The following is a 26,139-nucleotide window of genomic DNA, read 5'->3' as shown; positions in this document are numbered from 1 at the left end:
GCCACCCTCTCAAAGCAGCCCTCCTCACATGCCGCTACTCTCCTCTCCTCTACTTCACCCCCGCTGCCCGCAGCGCACGGTTGCTCACATTTCTTGCGCTCCATCCGCCGTGTGCGCTCCCCAACTTCAACCTCCGCCAGCGCGGTTTCTACCAGACGACTTCCCTCCCCTCCTCATCCGCAGGACTTTTGACTTTTTAAAACAGTTTTTTCTTCCTCCTCCTCCTCCTCCTCCTCCTCCACAGAGCAGTCGCCTATTTTTGGATCTCTCGTGGAGCAGTGACAAGAGGTTGCTCAACTTTTGATGGAAAACAAGAGGTCGGGCGACTGCTGACTTTAAAGGTACGGTCCTGTTAGTGTACAGTTTCTCCTCTGTGATCTGCTCGGCTGTCATTCTGTCACATGCCTCTGTGCGCGCGCGCGTGTGTGAGTGTGTGTGTGTGTGTGTGTGTGTGTGTGTGTGTGTGTGTGTGTGTGTGTGTGTTTCTTTTTTTTTTTTTACTGTCTCTGCGTTTGTTTTAAATCACATTTTTTATTGCATGACTTATAAAAAATACGGCGCCTCTCCTTGGAATTAGAAGGATAAATTACTGGCAGCTAAATGAATTAAAAGCAATTTTACAGACCTATCTTCCAAATCACTTAAAACCCACACACACCAAAAGTGGCTGCTCGGATTTAATATTTCATAAAGAGAGAGAGAGAAAAAAAAAACAGACTATGAATGTCACGCTTAATGGTAAATATAAATGCACGCATTCAGAACTTTTATTTATTTATTTTATTTTTTTGACATCTAATTTTAAATGTGCAGAAACAGGCCTGTGTCATTTCTGCACGAATAAGCAAAGCACTCGTGATATTCGCGGGGTTAAGTACATGCATCTCCTCTAATTCATTTAACAACTTATTCAGCGCGCGGCAGAGGAGCAAGAAGTGATGCTGCCTCCGCTGCTCCTGACCTCAGGACTTTAGGAACCAGGGATGGGGTTTGGTTTTTTTTTTTTTGTGGATAAAGTTGTTTAGAGTTAAAGGCTGAATCTTCTTTCATTATTTTTTTTTATCATTTAAAACAGTTTATTTTTTACTCATTATAATGAAGTGTGTTGTCAGACATGTCTATTGGAAACGCTGAAGCTATTGCAGCCCAACTGCCCATCTACTTTTACTACTTTTTATTAGGCCATTAGAGCCACTTCATTTATTCTCTCCATATACTTACTATTTAATTACGTGTCAACTTGCTTCAACACTTTTATTGCTGTAGCATGAAACACTTGGTGTGACTGTGAGAAGCACACTGACTGAGCCACAACAAGGAAAAAGAAAAAAGAAAAAGGAAAGTGTGACCCACTCAGAGGGAAACAAACAGTTAACGGGTTTATTACTGTCTTTCTGCCTGACTTGGTCTGAGGCAGTCAGATAGATGTGATGATACAGAGATGGTGTAGTAATGCTGTTTGGTCTTCCTTGCAGGTTTTGTCACAGTGCTGATAAAGTAATTTCGGGTACAACCAGACCTTTGTGTAAGTGTGTGTGTGTGTGTGTGTGTGTGTGTGTGTGTGTGCTTGAGAGAGAGACAGAGACAGGGAGCTCAGTTATGAGAAGATGTGTTGCCATCTTAAAAGTGCGTGGGCACCAGTGTTCTGTGGTTTACAGGTTTTTAAAGGTTTCACTCTCTGCTCCTTTAGAAAATAGCTGACAGTTCACACACACACACACACACACGTACACCAGCATGGTGAGTGGCTTTCACTTAGATATTAAACATTATTTATATATATATAAATATCAGCACAAATACACTGATGTCAGATAATACATGGTGTTTGTGTTGTAGGTCTGTCATAAAGAGTATGTTGGGCCATGGTGAGGTGTGAAAACGAGGATAAAGTGCAGAGAAAATTACACTAAAATCCGGTGAACAAAGTTTGCGTTAAATCAGAAACTCGATCAGATAATTAAAGAGCAATTATCCTGAAATAATCTTGGGTTTTCGGTGTCACTGGTTGTTTATTATCTCACTGCTGTCGTCAGGTTGTTTGCTTTGCTTGCTCACATGCGATTACGAGGTCAAGCGTGGCACCTCAGCATGGGAAAAAACGGGTTATGGCTCAGCACGGTGCCTTTTATCTGTTACAGATCTGTGGCAGCTCAAGGTGCTGTGGCTTATCTGGTCAGTGCCTTTGACAGCAGCGACATACAACTCCTTTCCTGTCTCATGCTGCCATGTGTCACTTCTGGTAACAGTCCTCAGACAAGACGAAAGCCTCAACGGCAGCTTTGTGAACGCTGAAACAAAACTTCTCGGTTTTACTCCTCAGCTCTGAACCTTCATTACATCCACTTGTTTTTGTTTTTGTTTTTGTCTAATCACTTTGTGGTTTTGAAAGTGGCACAGAAATGCTCATGTACGTTGTCCACAGCAGCATCCACGTTTGCTTGGCACGATTTTCTCTGCATAAACTTGTTTGACAGGAATGATAAGAATCAAGAGTGCGGGGACGGCGGCGCTGCATTTGACAGTCAGGTCACACAGATCCAGCAGAGAAGCCTAAACATCTGTCACAGCTTATTAGCATGTTATTAATTCCTTTGACTGTGTTCTGTCATGTTCACAGTTCTTACAATAACCAGACTGTGATTTACTATCAGGAAGAGACTTGGGAAAACACCCAAGTGTTTCCACCTCTCTACCTTAACCTTGTTATACTCAGATATTGTGCCCCCCCCCCCCACGTCATAGCTTAGTTTTGTTTTCATTACAACTAATCGAAACTAGTGCACGCTGCATTTACTGTACTGTAGTAGTGTAATAGCAGGAAATCAGCTTGTAATGTTCTCAAACATTCAGGTGTCTCTTGGTGTGTTTTTCTTTTTAAATCCCAGCCACACTTTTGCATCACAACCCGAGGTCGCCGGTGCTCACATCCCACGAAAAGTCCTGCGTATCACCAGTTAAACTTTACACCCCCTCCAGCGTGGAACAGATTAGTTAAGTACAACACAGCGGCTGCATGTTGGCGTGCCCAGCCCTCGCTCATCGTCAGTGTTAATATATGTTGAAGAGCAGGTTGTCAGATGAGAGCAGAAGTAGACGGCAAAGTTTGTCCTGTGACCCTGAGAGACCAATTAGTCTGTACAGTGGAGAGAACAGGTTGTTGTTGTTGTTGTTGTTGTTGTTTTTGCTGTTTGGTGTGTCCTGAAATGATATTAAGGATGCTTCATCACTTTGCTTTAAAATTGAATTACGCTCTGAATAATCAGTTTTATTGCTTTCAGGTAAATAAAAATGTCCAGGCAAAGTTGTTGTTCCCCCACACACACACATAAAAAAAAAGAAACCTCTATCTTAGCTCTGTGCTGGGGCTGTGCTTTGAATTCCTGCAGCAAAAGATGCAGATTATTAAAAACCCCTACTGTTGAGTATTTGCTGGGAGTTTAGAGCTGGGCTGTGCCTCACTTTGCTGAGACTGATATCTCGGCTAAAACCATTAATCGTCTTTCTTTACCACCTCGATAATTATCACTGTAGCAAAATAACAGCTCAGCAAACAGTGAAATTATACCTGTGGTAGGGAGCAGAGTAAATACCTGTTTAGCTGCCAGCAAATGTATTTATTAGACTGTCGCCAGTAAATAAGAGGCCTGTCTCGTTTTTTAATGTGTGGCTCTTTGGGGATTCCATCCCTCCACACACGTCCGTCCCCCCCCCCCCCCTCGATCCCTCCCCTGTATGAAATAGCTCTGTTATGATTGCTAATAGTGGAGAAAGATAACAATGATCCCCAACGTTTTTTTTTTTTTTGTTTTCTTTTGATGACATGTTGCAACTAGTTTTTGGGAAGAGAAAAGGCTGGTGCGTTAATAGGGACTGCTGCATTCCAGGGCTCAAAAATGTAAGAAAGCCCCCCCACCCACCCCCCACCCCACCCCTCTGCTCTGATAGTTATAGACATGCCACCCTGGGTGCATGCTTGGTGTGTGATTCGGGAGTTACAGCTCATTTTGTCATTATCTGGAAAGTTCTTTATGAAGACAGAAAACGAGAGGGGAGAGTGGGGGTTTATGTTGTCCCAGCATGTTGGGCTGCATTTATTCTGGCATATGCTTTGCATAGTGTTGATCCAGATTCCTTGGCTTAGTGATAAAAGCGTCACATTGTCTTCGGGTCCTCACAATCAGCCCCGTTTGTCGAATGGGTTGGCGTGTCCTTCCCGGGAGATAAAAAAAAAAAAAAAAACCCAAAGTCCGTCATGTCGGTTTTGTCACGCTTTTACAAAATGACATCCCTCCTATGTTAGTATTTTTTGTATTTATTTTGTTGCTGTTCTTGTTATTTAGCGTGCTTCATGCTACCGTAGCAAATATAATTTAAGAAAGCATACATGTTTAAGTTTTCACGGTTCAAATGACATTATTACAAGTCTCAACGTATGTTTTTTTTATTTTTCTTGGGAAGAAAAAAAAACTCATTGTCTTTTATTCCGTTGCTTGTCTTCATCCGATCTGTGTAGGTTTTTCTGAATCCTTTGTTCAGGGGAAGAAAAAGAGAGCGATTTAGAGGAAAGCGCATCCCGCTAAGATCAGGTTGTTAATACCCACCCACATACTCCAATGAAACAATTTCAACAGATACTGTATTCTCTCTCTCTCTGTCTCATACACACACACACACACACACACACACACGCACACACACACACACACGCACACACACCCTTGCCTTATCAACTGTTTTGTTCGTCTGGATGGATGATGCATCCTTTGACAAGGGATTAAATATGCAAAGAAAAATACGTAGATAAAGAACCACATCCTTAAGTCTGCACCTCTCATTCAATACTTCTGCCTAAGCCTCGATATTAAGAGCTGCTGCCCCCCCCCCCATCTCATCTCTCCCTTCATCTCAGCGTCTCTCCTTGCACACTGAGGCGAGTAACACCATCCCATCACCTGCCTTCATTTCCTTAACACTCCCAAGAACTCCCCACAAGGCCCGGGTACTGTGCCCTTCACCGCCTTTGCCCTACTTCAGGAAAAACCCAGCAGGACGTGGCAACCTTTCTCACCCCTTCAGTCTGTCCTCTCTCTGTGCCACAAAGCCATCTACAGTATCTCTTTCTGTCTCTTATACACACACACAAACACCCCTGTCTTTCTAACTCTATTAACTGTTTATTTGTTGCGATCCACGAGGCAGAAATTAGAGTTTAATTATTTGGTCATGTGATGACCAGGGTCCAGCGAGCAGTGACAGAAAAGTCATTTCTTTAAAAACGGCCCTTCCTCTGATGCCCGTTGATTGTTCTATGACTAATTGGTTTCATAATTCGATAAAGGCGAGGAGAGAGAGCGAGAGGGAGGGAGGGTGATAAACAAGGCGGTGAAGGGTTGTGAATCATTAATACAGATTCCTGTGACACAAGACTGACCTGGCGTGGCTCAGTGGTAACTCACGGCTGATGTCAACCCGATGACACCGAGGCCGACTGCGGCGTCAGGGTTCAGGCCGAGGCCCGGACCCGGATGGAAGAGGCTTCCTTTGACACAGCCGAAGCAGCGCTCGCCGCCACTGAGCGGATGTGCATGCGTCTGCATGTGTGGCGTGCATCTGCGTGGGAGTTGCATTGTGTACAGTGCACACCACACACGAAAAGGGTGGGTGTCGAGAGTGGAGAGTTATGAGGTGAGAATGAGGGCTGCGAGTGGAGCTTCACCGAAGGGTGGGGGGGGGGGGGAGAAAAAAAAACGTCCTAATGTTTGTCTTCCAAGGCAACGCAGAGACCCGTCGAGGCCAACTGGCGTTAGGCCTTCCTGTTAGCAGACCTGAGGTGGAGACCACTCGCTCCGCTTCTATTTCTGTCGACTTCATGTGATTATAAAACAATTAAGCACTTAGGAGCCGACTCTCAGTTCATTACATCCCCCTTGTTCTTTCTTTCTCTCTTTTCTACTTCCTCCCACACCGAAGCGCGGACATATGAGAAATGTAGAAATCACCTTATTTCACTAGTAATTGAAAGCCACACTCGCTGTATTAGAGGCTAATGGAAAACATGAAACTCATTTTATTTGGAGGATATGTTCATTATGAAATATTTAGTCTATCTGTGCTTACCTCGTAACAACCGATAAAGGAAATGTTTCATGGTCCACAGATGTCTGACGAGGGAACATTAATAAACCACCTTGACCCTGAACTCTGTACAGACGTGAACCTTGGTTGCGTGTTTGTGCATCAGTCGTGCAGGAGGATTCATTTAAAATAAATAAGGCGTCACTGACAAACAAATGTATTTCAGAGAAGACGGGGAGTAAAATGAAACCCTTGCATACAACATGATGACGCATGGCGCTTGTTGTGATCACTGAGTGTCACTGAGATCTCAGATTTCTGGACTTTCCATATTGTCTTTCTTAGACATAACACAATATTTTGTTTTAATAGTAGTATAGTATCTGGTCTGTAACGTATTTTGAAACTCATTTACCCACATAATGACCTTAAAAATGCCTCCGGCACTAAACCGTTTCTTTTTTCCCAAAGTCAAAAGCCTCTTTTTGGTGCGTTTTCATTCATAATATAAAATTAAACCAGGAATTGTCGATACAGAAAATACTATCTGCCTCTTCATTAATTCATAGTTTTGTTTAGACAAGAGACTGATTTCATTTTTTGTCAGCTTTACTACTCATTTAACAGCTTGTTGGTTTTGCACGGCATCTTATGTACACCACCCTCGTTTTCCTTTTTTCTCACTGTACATGACATCTTTATGTCTCACTGAGGTTCGTCTGTGCACCCACACTGACGCAGCCGTGTTTTGACACGTTCCCCCGACAGATTATTTAATCCTTTGCAGCTTCTAATAATACCATTATGTTTTATGTGTGTGTTTTTATTGAGGGAGACACTTGCAGAAAAGAGCTCAAAGTTGAACCACTGACAGCGCTTACCCCAGTGCTGTTTGTGCTGTGTGCTCAGACTGGATGCGCAGACTAATTTGTATTAGTAATCCAAATAATCGTATTAATGCCCATTAGACGCATCACAAGTGGCGAGCATGAAGACATCACAACACCTACGTACAGTAAAGTGAAGGCGCCGGCTTCGCCTGACACAGCGCTTCTCAATGCTGAGCCAACAATGATACATTATCTTATTCATTTCCCGCCTTTGTGTTGATTATTAGTGTCTTTTTTTTTAATGAGACAGACATCTTATTTAATTCCTCCTGAGATATAAACATGTGGTTTAAAAGCAGCAGACCAGATGCGATAGTTTAGAGAAGTGTGTTAGGGTAAAAACATAGAGTATCTGTGGTAATACACACAGAGGTGGTGACATGTATCTGCGGTGTAATGCTATGACTCCTGCCGTTTAAATATGAGGTGTCTTTTGTTTGCAATTGAGCATTCAGCTTGTCATGTTTCTCATGTCATTTTCCATGTTTTCTTTACAAATGTAGCCAACAGGCACAAAATACTGCAGGAACAATTACACTCGTGTACATGCGCAGCACACACACACCACATACTGTATCTCCCCAACACAAAGCCGCACAGGCTTGTAAAAACCCACCTTGAACAGAGCTAAATCTGTATTCAGCACATGATTATAACAGCACACAGCTAGTATTTTTAAACAGGCTTTCTGTGTTTCAAAACCCATTTTTTCCCTCTTTTCTTTGTGATACAAAACGGTATATGTTAATTGATAATCAGCAGTGTTGATTCAGTGGTGCATTCAGTGCAAATCTGTGCCCTTCTGGATGTCAGAGGGTTTTCACAGCCACATCGGTGCCAACCTAGCTGGCAGTGCCGGCACCTGTTGGCAGTGCCAAGGCCTGGCAGGGGTTATCGATGCTCTCTGATGGTGCCCGACAATCACAGTGGAAATGACTGCGGCTGCTTGCGTCATGCCAGATAGAAAAGAGCATTTGCCGACAATGGCTCGCTTTCACCGTCGCTCCTGTTTTCCGAACGCTGCTAACCACGGCCAAGGAAAAAAAACAACACAAAAAACCCCCCCCCAAAAAAACAAAGAGAGAGACGGGAGCTACAGTGAAAATCATGTAAAACACGTCAACGTGGAAAACATGTCAACATCCAAAATGTTGTGCAGTGATGCCGTGCAGGTCTAGGTGATACAAAATGATCTGCTGAGGAGAAGGTTTAGGTGTGTGTGTGTGTGTGTGTGTGTGTGTGTGTGTGTGTGTGTGTGTGTGTGTGTGTGTGTGTGTGTGTGGCAGGGTGGCTGCAGCTTGTCTGTGCGATTCATGTTGTTACATATCGCAGTGACACCAATGAACCTGAACCTCCTGTTCTGGAAAAATGAAACACTAAAATGCTTCACATTCATTTTAGACACGAAATTTTTACTGGATTTTCATTATTTGTGTTTAAAACAATTACAATAAACATTTCATCCTCTTTAATGCACCTATCATACAGCAAGGAGCTCAAGATGAACAGTAACTTCAACATGATCTGTTCGTGAATTTTCCTTGGACATCTTCAGTGACTTGATTTTCAGAGATTCAGTGAATGAATCCCTGAAAATATAGTAATTACTCCACAGTTTGGGTCCTTTATTCAGACACATAGCAGAACCATTTAACCACACTGCACACCGCAGCTGTGTCTCCAGTTCAGGTTCATTGGTGTCACCGTGCTGGCAGCTCACTGAAACCCTGAGAATGGTTAAGATAAGAATTGATCACTGAATCTGTGCAGCAACCGCTGCTCATGAATTCAAACATCTCGGGGTCTTATACATGCAGTTACAACAACTCTTCCATTTCCTGTTAAAAAACCACACTTGTGGCTCCCCTTTTAAAAAGCTGTCGCCCCTTCAAAACTTAAACGTCGTGCTGACTAGGTGTCAATATTGCAAGGCATTGTTCCATCTCAGGTCTGAGAGATGAGTTTGACTTTGCCTTTTTCCACTAAAGCTTCTTTACTGGTCTTCTGTGATGAATTTCTAATGCAGCCTTTTTTGGACAAAAGTGTATTTAAAGTGAACAAACTTTTGACCTCACATGGGTAGGTGGATTTGGTTTCACAACCAGGGGTTGAATGAGGTGTAACTCGTGTTTCTGCTGCATGGTGATACAACACACCATCACTTCTTCCGTGATTGGTTGTTTTGACTTGTTCCAGTGTCAGCCTTCTTTTAAAAGGGCTCCAGTGTTTATTTCCTCTAAAACTGATCCACAAACACCTCCCGTAAATTTGAATGTTTTTCTTCAGAGATGTTCCGTAGAGTTTCTCCGACTGCTGTTGTCACCTGACGGTGGTTGCTGTGAAGCAGAGAAGCACACATCTTGTGGCGTTGCATTGTTTGTGAAACAGCAGCTTTGTCTGAGACAATGTACTATAACTGTATTTATGGTTTCACACAGAGACAATTTATATGCCCTGACTTCTTAGTAAGCAGGTAGCGGTGTGAAGCATTTCACACACGCCTGACCTCCACGGTTGGCTCATAACCTCTGGCTTTGTCGTCGTGATAGGTGTACACACTTCCTGTTTTCTGTTGGTTTCCTGTTTTTGTTCTTACACAACCTGGACAGACATACGTGTTCATTTTTCTTTGATACAGATATTGGCCTGATGAGCTGGCTCATAATACCCACCTTGCTTTTTATATGGTCACAACAGTGATGAATACTTATATACTTTTCAGTGCTTTTATGAGACATGCTATTTATATGATTTCAGAATGAGTGTGTAAAAAAAACGTTCCCCTGTGGTCTCAACTTTGACCTTTGCCTCACATTACCCCCCCCCCCCCCCTGCATCCCCCCCCCCCCCCCTTCATAGTACCTACAGGTGGAGACCTAGATACACCTCACACTAACAGACAGGATTGGTGTAGTTACAGCATGTGTGTGTTTCCACCAGATATTAGTCTGGCCTTTGCTCACAAAGTCACACTGAAACCGTTATTATTAGGCCACCTTAAGGTTAGGTACAAACACCATATCAGGCCTATATTGACAATATCAACAGAGATTACCTTGTCTGATATTTTTGCAGTTTGCTCGGCAGCTCCACAGCCTGCCAGCAGGGAAAGGTTCATGAAATAATTACAATAAAAATAACAATAGCTCACACATCAACTTGAGAAAACCTTCCATCCTACCATTGTTTCCAGAAACTGTGTCGCTCTCCAGCCTCTAAACATTCCTCCTTTCACTTCTTCCTCCACTTTTGACAGTTCAAGGTTTTGTTGACAATATCAACAGAGATTAGCTTGTCTAATATTTTTGTATAATCCAGTTTGACATAATACGGTATGACCTGCTATGCAGGTAAAGTTTGTGAAATAATAGCAGAAGAATAACAGTACAAAAGCTAGGTGTTGAGATGAGGGACGTCACTCTTCTTTTCATTTTTTTGTTTACTGACAAGAAAATAGTCACTCGTAGATGTAGGGTTATGACATGCCATCAAAATTCACCTTTTTATTTGTAGTATAAAGAGGTTAAACTACTTTTTAGTCATAATAAACCTTTTTCATGTGATTTTTAGAGCATACCTTATCATTAGGTGTTCTCATTTTGACCTAAATATATGACAAAGAGGAAAAACAATCAATTAATTTTGTTTGTTTGGTGTGTATATATGTATATTTACAATGTAGTAGCTAAAGATTACACGGAGAACCCTCCAACTTGATATATATGTTATTGCAAAGTCAGAATGTCTATTATTGCCATGATGTGGTCTTTTAAGACTGAATGTAAACGAATATCTACTTAAATGTCTCCAAATTTACCCTCTGTCTTTTAGTTATTGTCTAAGAATTAACAATAACATGATTTTTTTTTTATTAGACTGAACCACTTTTTAGGTTTTATGATGATTGATTTCTGATATCAACTCATAGCATATATAATAAGAAAAGAATTCACTTTAGTCAGTATAAAGAGGAAAGAGACTTCTTGGGACATGTCTATATTCTGATTGCACACATTGCTATTTAAACAAACAGATGTAAATTATTGGAGGACTTGGTGTTGGGGGACACACCAGAGCTTGTCTGTACATGTAACTTGTCTTTGTTGAGTCCTCTTTAGTTTATTTATGTCAGAATGACCAGCACTGACTGAGGGTCAGATAGTTCACCTTACCTTTTGCTCTTTCCCACGTGTAATTTTCATCATGTAGAATATTTTGTAAAAATAAAAAATTGGTCCAAAGTAAAAAAAAAAAAAAACATAAATTAAGGTGTCCAGTGTGTGTGTGTGTGTGTGTGTGTGTGTGTGTGTGTTAGAGCATCTGTGTGTTACCCTGTAATAAATGCAGGACCGCCTCACTCTAATCAAGCTGATTAAAAATTCCTGCGCGCACAGCCGGAAATCGCACCACCGTTCCTCTCTGTTGTGTGTGTGTGTGTGTGTGTGTGTGTGTGTGTGTGTGTGTGTGTGTGTGTGTGTGTGTGTGTGTGTCTTCTCTCCCTGTCCACTTTCTCCACTTTATTATTCTCCGCCAGGACTTTTCGGCCCGCGATGCGCAGGAATTATCTTTATTCCTTTTTTTAATTTTTGAAATAAGAGGGGGATTATTTCTTTCTTTCTCACACACACTCCTCATCCCACACACATACACCCCCAACCTCCTCCTCCTCCTCCTCTTCCTTTCTTCTGTTTTATTTTTCCCCCCCTATTTTTTTTTTTTTACCCCTTGTACCACGCCATTTGAAATGAGGAGGAGAAAGGGAAAGCAGAGGCAGCGGCAGCACCAGCAGCGAGGAGAGGAGAGGGGGGAGTGATGAGTCAATACAACTAATAATTTAATGGGGACAGAGAGGGAGAGACGGAGTGAGAGGGGGAGAGACAGAGAGGGAGATAGAAAGAAAGAGGAGCTCCGTCCGGACGCCAATCCCCAACCAACAGGACACCTCCTACTATTACTATCGCAGGCAGCTCTCTTATGCATCCACAGCAAGCCTTATTTATGCTCGACATCGGAAAGTAAACCGCACTTTTTGACCCCCCTCTCCTTGTTTTATTTTGCGAACCTGTTTCGACTGTCCGCATATCGTCTCCACATCGCCTCCAAACGCGATAGCAAGATCACACAGTCGGTTATTATTATTATTATTTTTATTTTTTTTATTTTTTCCTCTCTCTCTCTCTCTCTCAGTCCGTCTCTGCCGGTAGTCAAATCTAGCTAAGCCGACGTTAAGCTATTTTTATGTACGTTAGTCCCCTCGTGAACATACACAGCGAGGGTTTATTAGGTCTCGGCGGCGGTTATTATTATTACAACTGTGTCCGAGGTGCTTTGGTTTCCACTGGCGGCTGCTAACTGTACTGTACGGCTGCCTGCCTGCCGATATCAGCGATTTGGATGTTGTGGTGCGAACTAAAGCAGAAGTCGCCTTCACTTGTAACCGATGGACGCGGCTAACCGCTCACTTTGTGCTAAATGTCGCTGGCTCTAACGGTTACGGTTGCCGTTTTTTTCCTCCAGTTGGACGGAATTAGCTAACGTTAGGGCTACACGGACACCACACACACACACACACACACACACACACATACACACACATAACCGCTTACCAATGTTCGCCTATCACGGTCCATCTCGACCTCGTCGTCTCTTCCACAGACCCGCCGGGTTGTTGTTTTTTCGCACCGCCTGTCAGACCTCTGAGGAGAAGAGCAGGAGAAAGCGTCTCTTCAAACACTGACTTGTGTGTGTGTGTGTGTGTGTGTATGTGTGTGTGTGTGTGTGTGTATGTGTGTGTGTTCGCCTTATTTTTTTTAAATAATCATTTGCTGTCATGCACACGTAGAGAAGAGATAACGAGAGGAACCGGGAAGCGGGAGTTGTTTTGGGGTTTCTTCTTCTTTTTTCTTTTTTTTTTTTCTTTTCTTTTCTGCCCTGTACAAACTTGAAGAAGACGCGTTTCCCAGGCGGTGTTATATGCTCCCCGGTGCTGAAGTGCTGCGGTTCAGGTTGGTCTGGAAGCTTTTTCACTCAACTTGTCCTCCTTTAACTCCCTCCTTTAGGGGTGATGTGTCCATTTGAACTATGGCTTCTGTATTTGTGTTTTAAGGTCATTAAAAAATCCTGACCTGGATCCGGACTGTATCCGGGTCTGGATTCCTTTGGCCCCCTATTTGTGGGGAATTAGTTGCCTCATTGCATGTTATGAATGGGGGAGTTCATGATCTTTTGCGTGGGGGTGGATGATTTTGCCCTTTTCGCTCTTTTGATAACAGCGTTCCAGTTCATGTTCATCAGCACCGTGCATTAACCTGTATGCAGCACCACCCATGATTACTTTTCTATTGCAGTTGTACAAATAAACACATCTTATATTAGTCAAGTATTAAACTAATCAGATGCCTGACCACAAAAGTTTACCCAGGGAGCTTAAATAATGTATTAATTGTCAGCCTCAGTCAGTGGCTTTCTGTCTGTGCACTAAAGCACCTGTGGGCAAAGCAGCCATACAGCCTCCATCTTTCCTTCAAATCTATTCCTCTCTTGTCTTTACTTTTCTTTCCTCCACTTTAACTTTTGATCACTACCATAGTGAGTCAGCAACTGTCTATTTTGAAGTTTCCCAGAAGCTGCTTTTTCTCCCATCCCAAAGTTGTAAACTTATTGCTTTCCATAACAATCTCTCTGCGCTTGCAAAGTCTAAAAGCGAAGTTCACACCTGTAAAGACATGTAACAGATTTAGTGTTTGTGTGTATGTGTGTGTGTGTGTGTGTGTGTGTGTGTGTGTGTCTCAGTCACTGTGAAATGACGTTGCGGCCTTTCGCCTCCCTTTCCTTCCGAGCTGCGCCATGAATGTGAAGTCACACGAAGTGACTCAGAAACTGAATTACGTTAGTTTCCCCCTCTCTGCGTGCGCCACAGCAGAACCTTGTTCCTTGAACTGCACTGTATTCATTCAAGTGGAATCTCCTAGCAAATTAATGTGTTTGCACTAAAACCGGGGCTTGTTTGCCCCCTCTCGCATGGGAATCTCTAGCGGGACACCCATACATAATACATGCGTTGAAAAATGGGAACATTACAGTGGCACGAAAACGTCACCGTGGCCCGAGTCGTCATTACTGAAGCGAATTGACAGTTACTGCCGTAATGGGTCTGTTCTCAGAGGTCTCAATTACTTAAAGCACATTTTTTTGCTCTATAAAAATGTCCCTTCACGTCTTCACATGTCAGTGATATCAACTTAAAAGATTTTGTAGCTGCTCGTTCTTGTGCTGCTTTTATGCCGCACACATATCTCCGCTGACAGCTGAACCATTCTGTTTCTGTCTCCCCAGGTGATAGTGAGCAGAGGTGCTGAGAATGATGGAACATCTCAGCGAGGCGTGTTTGGGCAAGGAGAACTCTGAGCTGGTCAACAGCATGGCAGAGGCCAAGGCCCCGCCGGCCAAGTTGCCCCGGCTGGAGCAGAACGGCAGCCCCCTGGGCCGGGCCAGGCTGGGCAGCACTGGGGCCAAACTAGCCGGGGTCCCGTACAAACCCACCGGCCACCTGCTGAAGACCTGCCACAAGAGAGGTAAGAGGGACAGATTATGATTACTCGATTCATCATTTACTCTAGCAAAAGTTTTGTTTGATTTAAGGTTTGTCAGTCATCTAGCAAAAATGACAAAACATTAAATATTATTGTACATTTTTGTGGTTTGGACAAAACAGTCAATTTGCAGACTTCACTTCAAGGTCTGGGAAATTGCAGGAGGCACTTCTGACTGTTTCTGATAGAGCTGAAACAAGTGGTCGATGAATTGATTGACAGAAAATTAATCACCACCCAGCAAGTAATAATACCAAACATGTACAAATATGAGGATTTGTTGCTTTTTTTTTTTGTCTTTTGTCACAGAGAACAGAATTTTTCCAAGTTTGAACTGTCGGTGGGATGAAAACGAGCAGTTTGAATATTTCACTTTCAGCTTTGGCAAAATGTCACGGGCATTTTTCACTTTTACAAAACAATTAATAAAGAAAATAACTGTCAGCTTAACCGACGATGACTATAATCATTCGCTGCAGCCCTAATTTCTGAAATTTCAGAGACTAAACAATTCATTAATTAATCAAATATTTGACAAAATAATCAATAAAGTAATTAATTGTTGGTTGCGGACCCAGTCTATAGAAACTGATTATGAAACAAATATACTTGAACTAAGTTTTGTGTGCATGAGTAAGAAAAGAATAAACCATATAAATAGAGGAAAGCTATTTGAATGCAGTTTAAATAGCCCCCCTCCCACACTAATACACACACACACACACGCACACACACACACACGCACACACACACACACGCACACACACACACACGCACACACACACACACTAATATACACACACACACACACACACACACACACACACCATCTTCCACCCACCAAACCCCCTGCTTGCACTCCAAAACTCTTAAACCTTTTTACAATGCTTCTGTAGTCATCTCAGCACACACACACACACACACACACACACACACACACACAGCACACACTCCCACTTATTTGCCCAGACAATAGCTAATAGAAGAACACTGTGAGAATTATTCCTGTGTCGTGCTGCATAGCGCTGTGTCACTGCTCCTCTCTCCAACCACAGCCCTCCTGCACCGGCATTTGTTTATTAAGGGGAAGTTTCGGTCCTTTAAGAGCCATTGCTGTTTAAAGGGAGCCTTTACTTTGAGATTATGACATAGCTTTTTAATATAACTGGTGTCATCTCGTGAAAAACACGCCGGGCAAAGCTATCTGAAATATGAACAATTTTATGATTGTGTGTGTGTGTGTTTTTTTATTTTTTATTTTAGTGTGTTGGAAATGAATTTGAAAACCTGCAGGTTTGGAGTTGTAATAGCACTTGGCCGCTAAGGCTCGTCTGTTTGTTCTTTTGGCTGGTTTGGTTTTCTTTGGGCAAGAGGGACTCAGGAACTCTTGGAATGTGGCTGTGTGAGTGTCCTCAGATGGGCCGTTTCTCTTATTTGCTCCTTTAATCTACATGTCGCGCTCCAGCTGAGAGAGCCTAATTTTTCACCTTCATCATCTCTGCTTCTCTTGGCCTCCTACAACGTTTGTTCCTCCTAGCCTCCTCATCGCTCTCCCCTCCTCTCCCCTCCCCTCTCATCAGTGTATTTAGCTTCTTCCTGGCTAAAGGGTGAAGCAGCCGATGGAGGTGGGCGGTCCGCCACGGAGGCTTCGCAGAGGGCCCACAGTGGGCATTGTGTCCGAGCCCGAAACAATATTTACAGCAGCCCTCTCTGGGCTCCCTGGAAACAAAGCCAGTATTGATCCCCCAAATGAACCTACACAGCAGTCTTTATTGTTAGATCTTTATCTATTAAAATCAGGGGAGGAGAAAAGCAGCTCTTTCAGCACATTCCCTGGCATCTGTCGGCTTATTGATTGTTTTGCCAGAGCTGTGTGCATCTTCTGGAATGCCTGGGATTGGAAAATATTAGAATGTGAATCATTTTAATCAGCAAGGACAATAAATGCACAGAAATTTGTCCAGGTGGCATTAGAGCGGAGACATACTGAGAAAGTAGGGCAACAGGCCACCTCATAAACGTTGCAGGATGTACTAAGTACAGTAAGCTAAAGATACTGTCCTAATCAACACTCATCAAAGAAAATTTGAATAATCTGCTGCTGTTTTCATTCAGACCGCAGCTTCAAAAGGCCGAGCTGCCCCCATGGCTGAAAACTTCCTTAAATTTCAGAGATGTTATTTTAGCAAAAATGGCACATTGGGTGATATTTGCACAGTGGGTCCCTTGAACATTCGTCAGTCTTTGGACAAGGATTGCTCATTCCACCTAACAGCAGAGCCACTGTTGACACAGAGTTGTAAACCTCAGGGCGCAGAGGTGGCTTGGGATTTGAAGCGCTGCATCATGGGAAGATGATTTTGGGTTGGCAGGCAGAAGGAAAGGCTAATGTGATCCCAGCACCTCAACGGCGAATAAACAGTTTATTGTGCCAAAAGGAGACATAGGAGTTTAAGGATTTTTTTTGTGGCTGCTACATATCTATAATATGTAGATTTTCTTATTAAACACACGAATCATACTAGTCATTGCAGGCCATAGTGCAACATCTCTGTAATATTATGTCATCATCGCGAAGCCTGGAAGAAAAACATGAGGCTGCAAAGAGGAATCCTCCAATAGTTAATAAAAAGCTTCTTAAAATGGGATGCAAAAACCATCCTTGAAAAATCTCAGGAGGAAGATCATGGAAAATACAAGACAAGAGACCCTTTCTAAATAAAAAAAGAGCAAAACTAATTCAGTTTCTGAAATTGTGGAGGTTATCATGCACCTAAGGAGCGTTTGATTACTCACCTTGATGTGAGAGTTTGCCGTTGAGACTGAGAGGTGAGAGTTTAGGTGGGAATTGCCCTATAAAAGATGAAAAATGCCTTTGTGGTCCAAACTCTGTCCAGATCCTCCACTCCAGCAGCAATCAACTCACCCGCTCATAATCCCCTGACACTCAACCTCTATGTAACTTAATCATCACCACTAGATATTAATCTCGTCCCTTTTGCAAAAACATAGATAACTGAAGGTCAAAGTTTGCACATGAAGTCTTTCAGTTCTCACGCGTGTGTGTCTTGTGTCTCGGTGTCCTCAGGCAACATGCTGCCTGTGTTCTGTGTAGTCGAGCACTACGAGAACCCCATGGATTTTGACAGCAAGGAGGAGCACGCCGAGTTCGTCCTGGTGCGTAAGGACATGCTCTTCAACCAGCTCATTGAGATGGCCCTGCTGTCGCTGGGCTACTCCCACAGCTCAGCGGCCCAGGCCAAAGGTAACGGCTGATGTCACTCGTTGACTCTCATCATCATCTCTTCATTTTCTACCCTTGTCTGCCACTTTTTTTTTTTTTTTCTTTGCTTTATCGCTCTAATGCTCATTAACGTCCTCTCTACAGCGTTTTCTGACATGCTGTTACTCGTGCACACATTCAAACACACACTCTTTAAGCCTCACTCACACAATCTGCGACCATAATAGCCTACCGCCAGCAGATCTGAAGCCACAGTAACACATCCTGACACTGATCCCAGACAGGAGATGCTCAAGTCTCTCAGGGGTCACACACACACACACACACACACACACACACACACACATACACACATACACACACATTCCCACACAGTCTAAACGCAAACGCAAAAGCTTACCCATCAGAATGTTTACATGCAATCTCTTTCTGTATATTTAAGCAAGTAAAACACACAAACACACACTCATACTGCATATATTTATATACACATACACTCAGTGACTCAGTAGGTGGGAGGGGCAGGTGGAAGAAAGGGTCTGCTAATTGCACTTGAGCACACACAGGCCGAGGGTGGCTGTTTCAAGGTGCCTCTTAGCGTGCTCTTTTATTATAGCCTGTCCATCACCCTTCAACACACACACACACACACACACACACACACACACACACACACACACACACACAGACACACACACACACACACACACACACACACACACATACATCCTAGGTTCACCTCTCCCATGAGCTGTCTCCCTTCTCACTTCCTGCTGTGTGGGCTGGAGCTTTTTTCAAGGTAGCGTCAGGAGAAATTCCTGCATGGTTGTTGTGATTGCAGCAACAAATTCAGTTTGTAAGAGTGTTTAGGTCACCAAACTACTTGTGGGGAGACTACCCGTGGCTTTACTCAGCACTGTTTTAAAATAAACCTGTTCCTATGCACTGATTTACTGTTTGTTATGTAGATTTGTGTGCTTTTGTGGGTCCATATCTGTCATTATTCCCATTCACGTGTGTGTGTGTGTGTGTGTGTGTGTGTGCATCATTCAGGCATGATTCAGGTGGGGAAGTGGAACCCTGTCCCCCTGTCATATGTGACAGACGCACCGGATGCCACAGTGGCCGACATGTTGCAGGACGTCTACCACGTGGTTACGCTCAAGATCCAGCTGCACAGGTAAGAAACACACACGCACGCGCGCACACACACACACACAGGCAAGTTGTTTTTCTCTGTGCAGTTTACACTATGTGCACAAGCACAAACTGTGTGAAGATGTGATGATGTTTCCTATCATACACAAACCAGTATTGAATTGCGTTTATACGTATAGAGGCACGGGTATACCAATTACACATACCACATACTGTGGGTTCAAAGGCAGGTGCCAGACTGCCTGGGCCCTGTGCATGTTAGAAACTGAGAATAGCTTTATTACTCACTCACTCACACACACACACACACACACACACACACACACACAAAAAAACCAGACTTACTTTTCCTAGGAAGTGGAAAAAACCCATTTGAAAAACTGAAGAAGTGGTGCGATTGGTTTATTTGTCGGTGTAAGCGTTAAGCGATGGGAACACAGATACCAAAATCATGCTCGCGTCCATGCTGACAGTTTAGCTTATACCGTGGTGAGCGATCAAGATTCATCTTTAGTAGCTGCTCTAAATTTAACTAGTAAGTGATGCTAACTAATGTGCTATTTTTGCTTTGGCGATTGGCAAAACTTAGAAGAAATATGATGATAAAGTAACAGTTTTTGAATCGAGCACTGACATAAAAAAATGAATGTGATGGGCAACTGGAGAGTGCATAGCTAAAAATGACTACAGCAGACGAATACAAGGTTGTTCATCTGAAATAGTACCATAAAGAAATCTGGCTACACCGGCTATATTAAGTAAAATATATTTCTTCTGAATCTACATCGCTCATAATAAGGAAGACCATCTTACACCGAGTAGCACTCGCTGTCTTCTGCCATCACTCACCATATTGTATGCTAAATGCTACTCTGTAGGTGTGAGGCTTCGCTGTATTTATACACACACGGCGAGAGCATACGAACATTTATAGACATGGACACAAACAGGCTCATATGTGCTCATTGACACAAAAGCATACACACACACACACTCACACGCTCACACGCGTGCGCAGACACACAAACAACTGAGCGGCGCTGGTGTGGAGGCTTGTGCCAGCTGCACGCTAACCCAGTGTTCTGCAACCCTCTGGAGAGCTGTTCCCTACTCCTTTCCAGCCTCACTCTGCCTCTTCCTCTCTCTTCCATCTCTCTCCTCTCTCCTTCTTTCTCCCCCCCATCCCCACCACCGCCTCCCGCCTTCACCAATGAAGTAGACACACACATTGATGTGAATACGTCCACCAGCCAGAATACAGAAGGTTGTGTTTATTTCCGGCATGCTAGCCCTGAATGCATGGATAGCTGTCTTTCTGCACCACCCCTCTCTCTGTCTCTCCCTCCTTCCCTCCTCTTGTTCACGTCCTTCTCCCCAGAGGCTTTCTAGCTGCTGGAGCAGTTTAAGGTGTTCTGGAAAATCCATTGTTTGTGTGTTTGAGTGTGTGTGCGCACGTGTGTGTGTGTGTGTGTGAGGCTGCGTGTTTTCTTACAAGCAGATGTTAGCGTCGAACGTCGCACGCATCCTTTTCTATTCCACTGTTATCTCCTCGCTCGTAATGTTTCCAACACACCAACTGACTGATTTATGGATACACACACACACACACACACACACACACACACACACACAGTGGGCACTCATCACCTCTCGCTCAGTCTCTCATCTCTCTCACTTGTCAAGTGTCAAGGCAGGTTTAACGAAAAGTAATTCAGCGATATGTTGCAATGTGAAACACATCGAACATATGTCTTACGCACGTGAAGTGTTATCCAGAGCGTACTGGGCGCTCTCACTGGAGCTCACTTCAGGTGCTCTAGGAGTGTTTCTCAGGTAGAGCGGAATCCCTGCAGTTAGCATCTCCAGAACCACCTAACGGCAAAACCAGTCTATTTGATATATAAATCTGTTTTGATGCTGCATTTTGTTGTCAGTATTGTTATTGTTTTGTATTTGTTTTTCCCCCCTTTTCTCTCCCCACCCCGCCATCCCTTCAATCCCCCCACCCCGAATGCTGCAGAAATCTAGCCAGTAACACCTTAAATTGTTTTGCCGAGCACGAGCCAGGAAGGTAGAAGTAACACGAAATAATAGTCGCCACATGCAGCTGATGTATAATTCATGCATCAATCCAGCAGATGTGTTGTATAAAGTAATTAACTAATCAGAACAATCAGGAGAGAGAGAAAGAGAGGGAGAGAGAGGGAGAATATGAAAGAGGGGGAGAGAGTGAGGCAGGCAGAGAGAGAGAGAGACAGAGCAATCTCCAGATGCATCTGCTTGATGCGCCAAATGAAATCTGTCTGTCTTGGAGGGGCGCTTGCAGCAGGAAAAACGAGTGGGGGCCCGCGTGTGTTCAGCTCTCTTTCTCTCTGGTTTCTTCTCTCTGTCTCCACCGCTCTGTCTATCTGATCGTTCCACTGATTTGGCCAATCCATCAATTCATACTTTAAACAGGGTTTGACTGAGACTGCAACCCCAGTCTACACCTTTGTTTTGGGAGGGGTGGGTTGAGTAATTTGTTACCAAATTGCCAATTTGTAAAAGAACACCTGATTAGCGCTGAAAACGATTAGTCGATTAATCGATGTGTTGATCGACGGAAGATTAATCAACAACAATTTTGATAATCGATTAATTGCTGAAGTGTTTTATCAAGTAGAAATGTCAACATTCGCTGGTTCCAGCTTCTCATATGTGAGGATTTGCTGCTTTTCTCTTTGTTATTGTCTTTGGGATTTTGACTGTTGTTTGGACAAAAACAAGTAATTCTAAGACGTTATTTTGGGCTCTGGGAGCTTGTGATGGTCTTAATTTTACTATTTTCTAACATTTTATGGACTAAACTGAAAAAATAATTGACATACGTTGAAAATAATCAGTAATTGCAACTCTGCACTTGGTGTTTTTATACATTGTTAAACCTACAGTATGCCATACGTATTCTATTTCCCATTTTGAATTAATTTGAGGAACAGGATGTCATGCCAGATTGAGTCAAAAGCTCCTTTGAAATCAATGATGTTGGATGAGGAAATGTTGCAGTCTGGTGTAAAGGCTACTGCAGGATCACTTGCTCCACGTTGCCTCTCACACATGTACCTCCATAATTATATAGGTCAAATCTGTCTACAGATTTGAGGGAACTATCCAACACTTAGAATCAGATGAAATGATTTAAATATTGTGAATTTGCGGCTTGTATACTTTATTTAAGATACCATCAGGGCTGCTGGCTTTCCTTTCTATCTCCGTCTTTTCTCCATCTGAATTGTTTCTCATGCTCTCCCTTCACCCCTGTCTCCCCCCTCTCCCTCCGCATCCCTATCTACCCCCCGCCCCCTTGCCTCTCCCTGTCTCCCCATCCTTATCCCCCTCCACCCCAAACCCCCGTATGTCCCCTCTCTCTCTCTTTCTCTCTCCACAGTTGTCCTAAGCTGGAGGACCTGCCGCCCGAGCAATGGAGCCACTCTACAGTAAGAAACGCCCTCAAGGAGTTACTCAAAGACATGAATCAGAGCTCTCTGGCTAAAGAATGTCCCTTATCACAGGTGCTGAAGCCCAGTCTGCTTATTAAAAAAAAATAAAAAAAAAGACAAAAGCCCAACCCCACCCCCCTTGCAACCATACCACACAACCAAACAAACACCCCTATCGCCATCACCTCTGTCTTTTATCCTTAAATTATCAAATGCCCTGAGTTTGATCAAGTGGGAAAGAGAATCGGCATAGAAAACCCAAATCAATGGCTACTTTCATTTGTTTGTCGCATGATTTTTTTTTTTACGGCCCCTTGACACACACACACACACACACACACACACACACACACACACACACTCATGCATACACGCACACACACGAAGGGAATTGTATGCAACGGCAGCCAAAAAGCAGAGGTGTTGTTGAACGTATGGTTATTGTTAGATAAACATTGGCCCAAACCCAGAACGATCTGGATTGTTTTTGTTCTTTTTCTCATTTAGTTCATTCTCAACATTTCATTGCATCAGGCAGGAGATATCTACATTCACATGTTAGGTGTTATATTCTGTTTTTTTTTTTTTGTTTTTTTTTCTCTCTCTTTGTCGGCTGGGAGGTTGGATAGAAAGAAAGCACTAGCTCAGATATTGTATTAACAGGCAGTGTAGTCAGTATATCATAGAGGCAGCTCTGGAGTGAGTGGAATGAAACGGCAGTATATCTCTCACAGGGGCCAATAAAGTGTGTATGTCTGAGTGTGTGTGTGTGTGTGTGTTACAGTGTGAGGAGATATGTGTGCGTCTGTGTGCATTTGCTGGACTGTGTTTGTGAAACATATATCAATGCACAGGACGTATATATGTGAAAGTGTTATTTGTGTTTTGCATGTGTGTATGTGTATTTAGATCCAAGCGTGTGCGTAGGTGCCTTCAGTATGAAGCCAGCTCTCCTCCCAGGCCACCGTATGGTCACCTGGAGACCCTCATTTGCACTGCGTGTGTGTGAGCGGCTGCTCTGTGTGTGTGTGTGTGTGTGTGTGTTTGTGTGTTTAGCCGGGCATGAGCAGTGCGCTGATGATGTAAAGAGTCCCTGGGTGGCGTTCAGGCAGAGCCCAGCCCGGTCTGGTAATCACCCTGTTTACGGTCCATATGTGAAGACGGCTCAGAGGAGAGCACACGCTAGCTCAGAGGATCTAACACACAGACACACACACACACACACACACACACACACACACACACACACACTCCCCCTCAGACACACATTCGCTATTTTCACATACACACCGGTCTCAAATTAAACTGAAGATTGTTTCAGCTCTCCAGTGAGGATGAAAGATGGTCCTGAAAATATCTTTAACTGAATTTGTTTCTTTCTTTCTTGTATGTATTTTAACAGCCAGTTTGTCCCTGAGTTCAGATCTAAACGGTATTAAATGGTCTTATGTTTACTGTCATGCAGAAACTGTCGCCAGCCATTGTAGATTTATGGGAGCTTCAGTCAAAATTAATTTTATATTTGTTATATTTTGGCTTTTTTACAAACTTCAAAATACAAATCCAGTTTTTAGGTTTTCAGTGTAATTTAAAGAGAATTTGGCAGCTTCGCTCTGTTGTTAATTCATACATGTATCTGTGTCTGCCTTGTTCAGACATGGCTGCAATGATGGTTTTTGACATCTGTTACTCTGTGGGGTTTCATGTGGCCTGCTACACCCATAGAGCGTTGGTTTGTTCCTCCTAAACCCAATTGGTTTTTGAGAGCGGTTGTCACATTTGAGGGATGTCCCCACATTGTCTCCATACATGATCTCCCCGCCCTTGTGACTGGTGACGTTTTCCGCTTGCTTGCAGTCTGATGAGGAGGTGAGAAGCCGAGGAGCATTTGTCCGACCCTCTGACTTTTCTGAGTTGACCAAAGAAGTGAAATGAGTGGGAGGGGAAAGGGGTGTTGCAGGAGGGAGCGGAGGATTGGCACCTTTTTAGGATTAGTGTTTCCTTGATATTCTGCAGCGTAATCCCAGACCGAAAGGAGAGGTTAACAGATGAGAGAATCACAGCGAGCGAGTGAAAGAGAATTAGCCCACCTCTGAACAGGACTCTGAAGAGAGAGGGAGAGGAGGGGCAGCGGAGCAGGGAGGGGAGGGCGGTGGGGGGTTATTTTGTGAAATGCTGCTTTTGTCCAGCGCCTTGTCAAACATTTAGTTTCATTCTTTTGTAGTGGGGAGTCATGCTTTGTGTGTTTGGCCTACAAATTACACAAGGAAACTCTGAGAAAATATATTCACTCATGCCCATTGTCATTCCGCTAGAGGAACGGATTCTGACCTGTGAGATTCACTGTTAACAGTTTGAAGAGGCACCGCCAAAATAAAACTTCTCCTGATTCTGCCTCAGTCAGCCAACCAGGCTTGTTATTTTCTTCTTAGGTTGCTACCAAGCTTAGCAACCCCCTTGCCCGTGTTCGCAGAAACTATGGCAACAAACGAGATTCCCCTCACCTCACCCCACTCTTTCCCATTGCCACCACCACCTCGTCTTCTTGCCCACCCACCCCCTGCTCACTCTCACTGGGCGGCCCCTGATGCACCAGCTGCTGTGTTGCGTAGCAGCAAATAGTCATCAAAATGCCATCTTTGCAGGCCTTCACCACCTCAGCTGCCATAGGCACAACCTGGTTGCCAGAGCATGTGTGTGCATGCATGTGTGTATACATACATGTGTGTGTGTGTGTGTTAGATTGAGGGGAGGGGAGGGGGGTCACCATACTTGAGGTGGATATGCGCCATAATTGAGCTGTGTTAGATGTTGGCGAGAGACAAGGCACAGTGTTGCAAATGGGATGCGCGTTTTCCCCAGCTGATTCAAGACATCAGGCTAAGTTGGAATGTGTGTGTGTGTGTGCGCGCGTGTGTGTGTGTTTTAATTGTGTATGTGCGTGTGTGTTAATCTACATGTGTGTGTGCATTTGTGTAACTGCACCATGTGTGTTTGTCTGCAGGGGTTGTGCTCAGTGTGTGTTTGCATTTGCCAGTGTGTGCTCCACACTTTATCGCTGGCAGCTGGGTGCCTACAGTACCTGCCTGCTGCAACACTATTCTGTTACACTCACACACAACCACACACAATCACACACACTCACACTCTCCTTTTCTCTCTCTCTCTTCCCCTCTCTCTCTTCCTGTCTCCCATGATGGGGTGTAGAGTAGATGTTGGGGACCGATAGTAGCCCAGTGCCACTTCCTGGTCTTGCTGATAAGCTCTCTGTGCTGCAGATGGCTATCACTTAAAGGGTCCATACACATGCTCATGCACACACAGACACACAGTCACTCCTACACACTGGCACACACACACACACACACATACGTAGCCATGCTACCTGTTGACAAGCCCTTGCACAGTCCTCCTGCTGGCACCGCAGTGGCAGCAGAGGCTCTGGTTATTTGCTTGATTTCACTTAGTGCGGATGCATGTGTGTGTGACAGAGCAGTGGGGAGAGCGAGAGAGAGAATAGGTGTGTGTGTGTATTGTTGCGTTCACACATACACGCAGGGCCCCCTGTGAGAGGTAGAGTGATGTATTGAGGGAGAGGGCTGATTAATGAGGAGCGTTTATTAGAACATCTGTGTCAAAGATGGCGGAGAAAGAGGGAGCGAGGGAGATAGAGAGAAAGATGGGAAGAGACAGAGAGA

General features: G+C 43.8%; 1 protein-coding gene across 8 annotated transcripts in view; it reads left to right on the top strand.

The window, feature by feature from the left end:
* The first annotated feature begins 219 nt into the window (after positions 1-219).
* The window catches only part of LOC111236905 (DNA-binding protein SATB1-like), a 62,319-nt gene continuing 36,399 nt past the window's right edge, over positions 220-26,139 (top strand). For 5 of the 8 annotated variants that reach the window (XM_022765814.1, XM_022765812.1, XM_022765813.1 and 2 more), the window contains exons 1-5: positions 12,889-12,973; positions 14,304-14,542; positions 17,649-17,825; positions 18,858-18,984; positions 22,390-22,513. In XM_022765814.1, the coding sequence (XP_022621535.1) occupies positions 14,329-14,542; positions 17,649-17,825; positions 18,858-18,984; positions 22,390-22,513 (642 nt within the window). In that variant the 5' untranslated portion in view covers positions 12,889-12,973; positions 14,304-14,328. Of the gene's footprint in view, positions 342-12,888; positions 12,974-14,303; positions 14,543-17,648; positions 17,826-18,857; positions 18,985-22,389; positions 22,514-24,252; positions 24,311-26,139 lie in introns of those variants that run through there. The other 3 variants (XM_022765809.1, XM_022765811.1, XM_022765815.1) reach the window with 3 other exon arrangements.

The sequence above is a fragment of the Seriola dumerili genome, unplaced genomic scaffold (genome assembly GCF_002260705.1).
Source record: "Seriola dumerili isolate Sdu_G_001 unplaced genomic scaffold, Sdu_1.0 BDQW01000756.1, whole genome shotgun sequence".
Lineage (NCBI taxonomy): Eukaryota > Metazoa > Chordata > Actinopteri > Carangiformes > Carangidae > Seriola > Seriola dumerili.
This window is presented reverse-complemented; position numbering and strand designations above follow the sequence as displayed.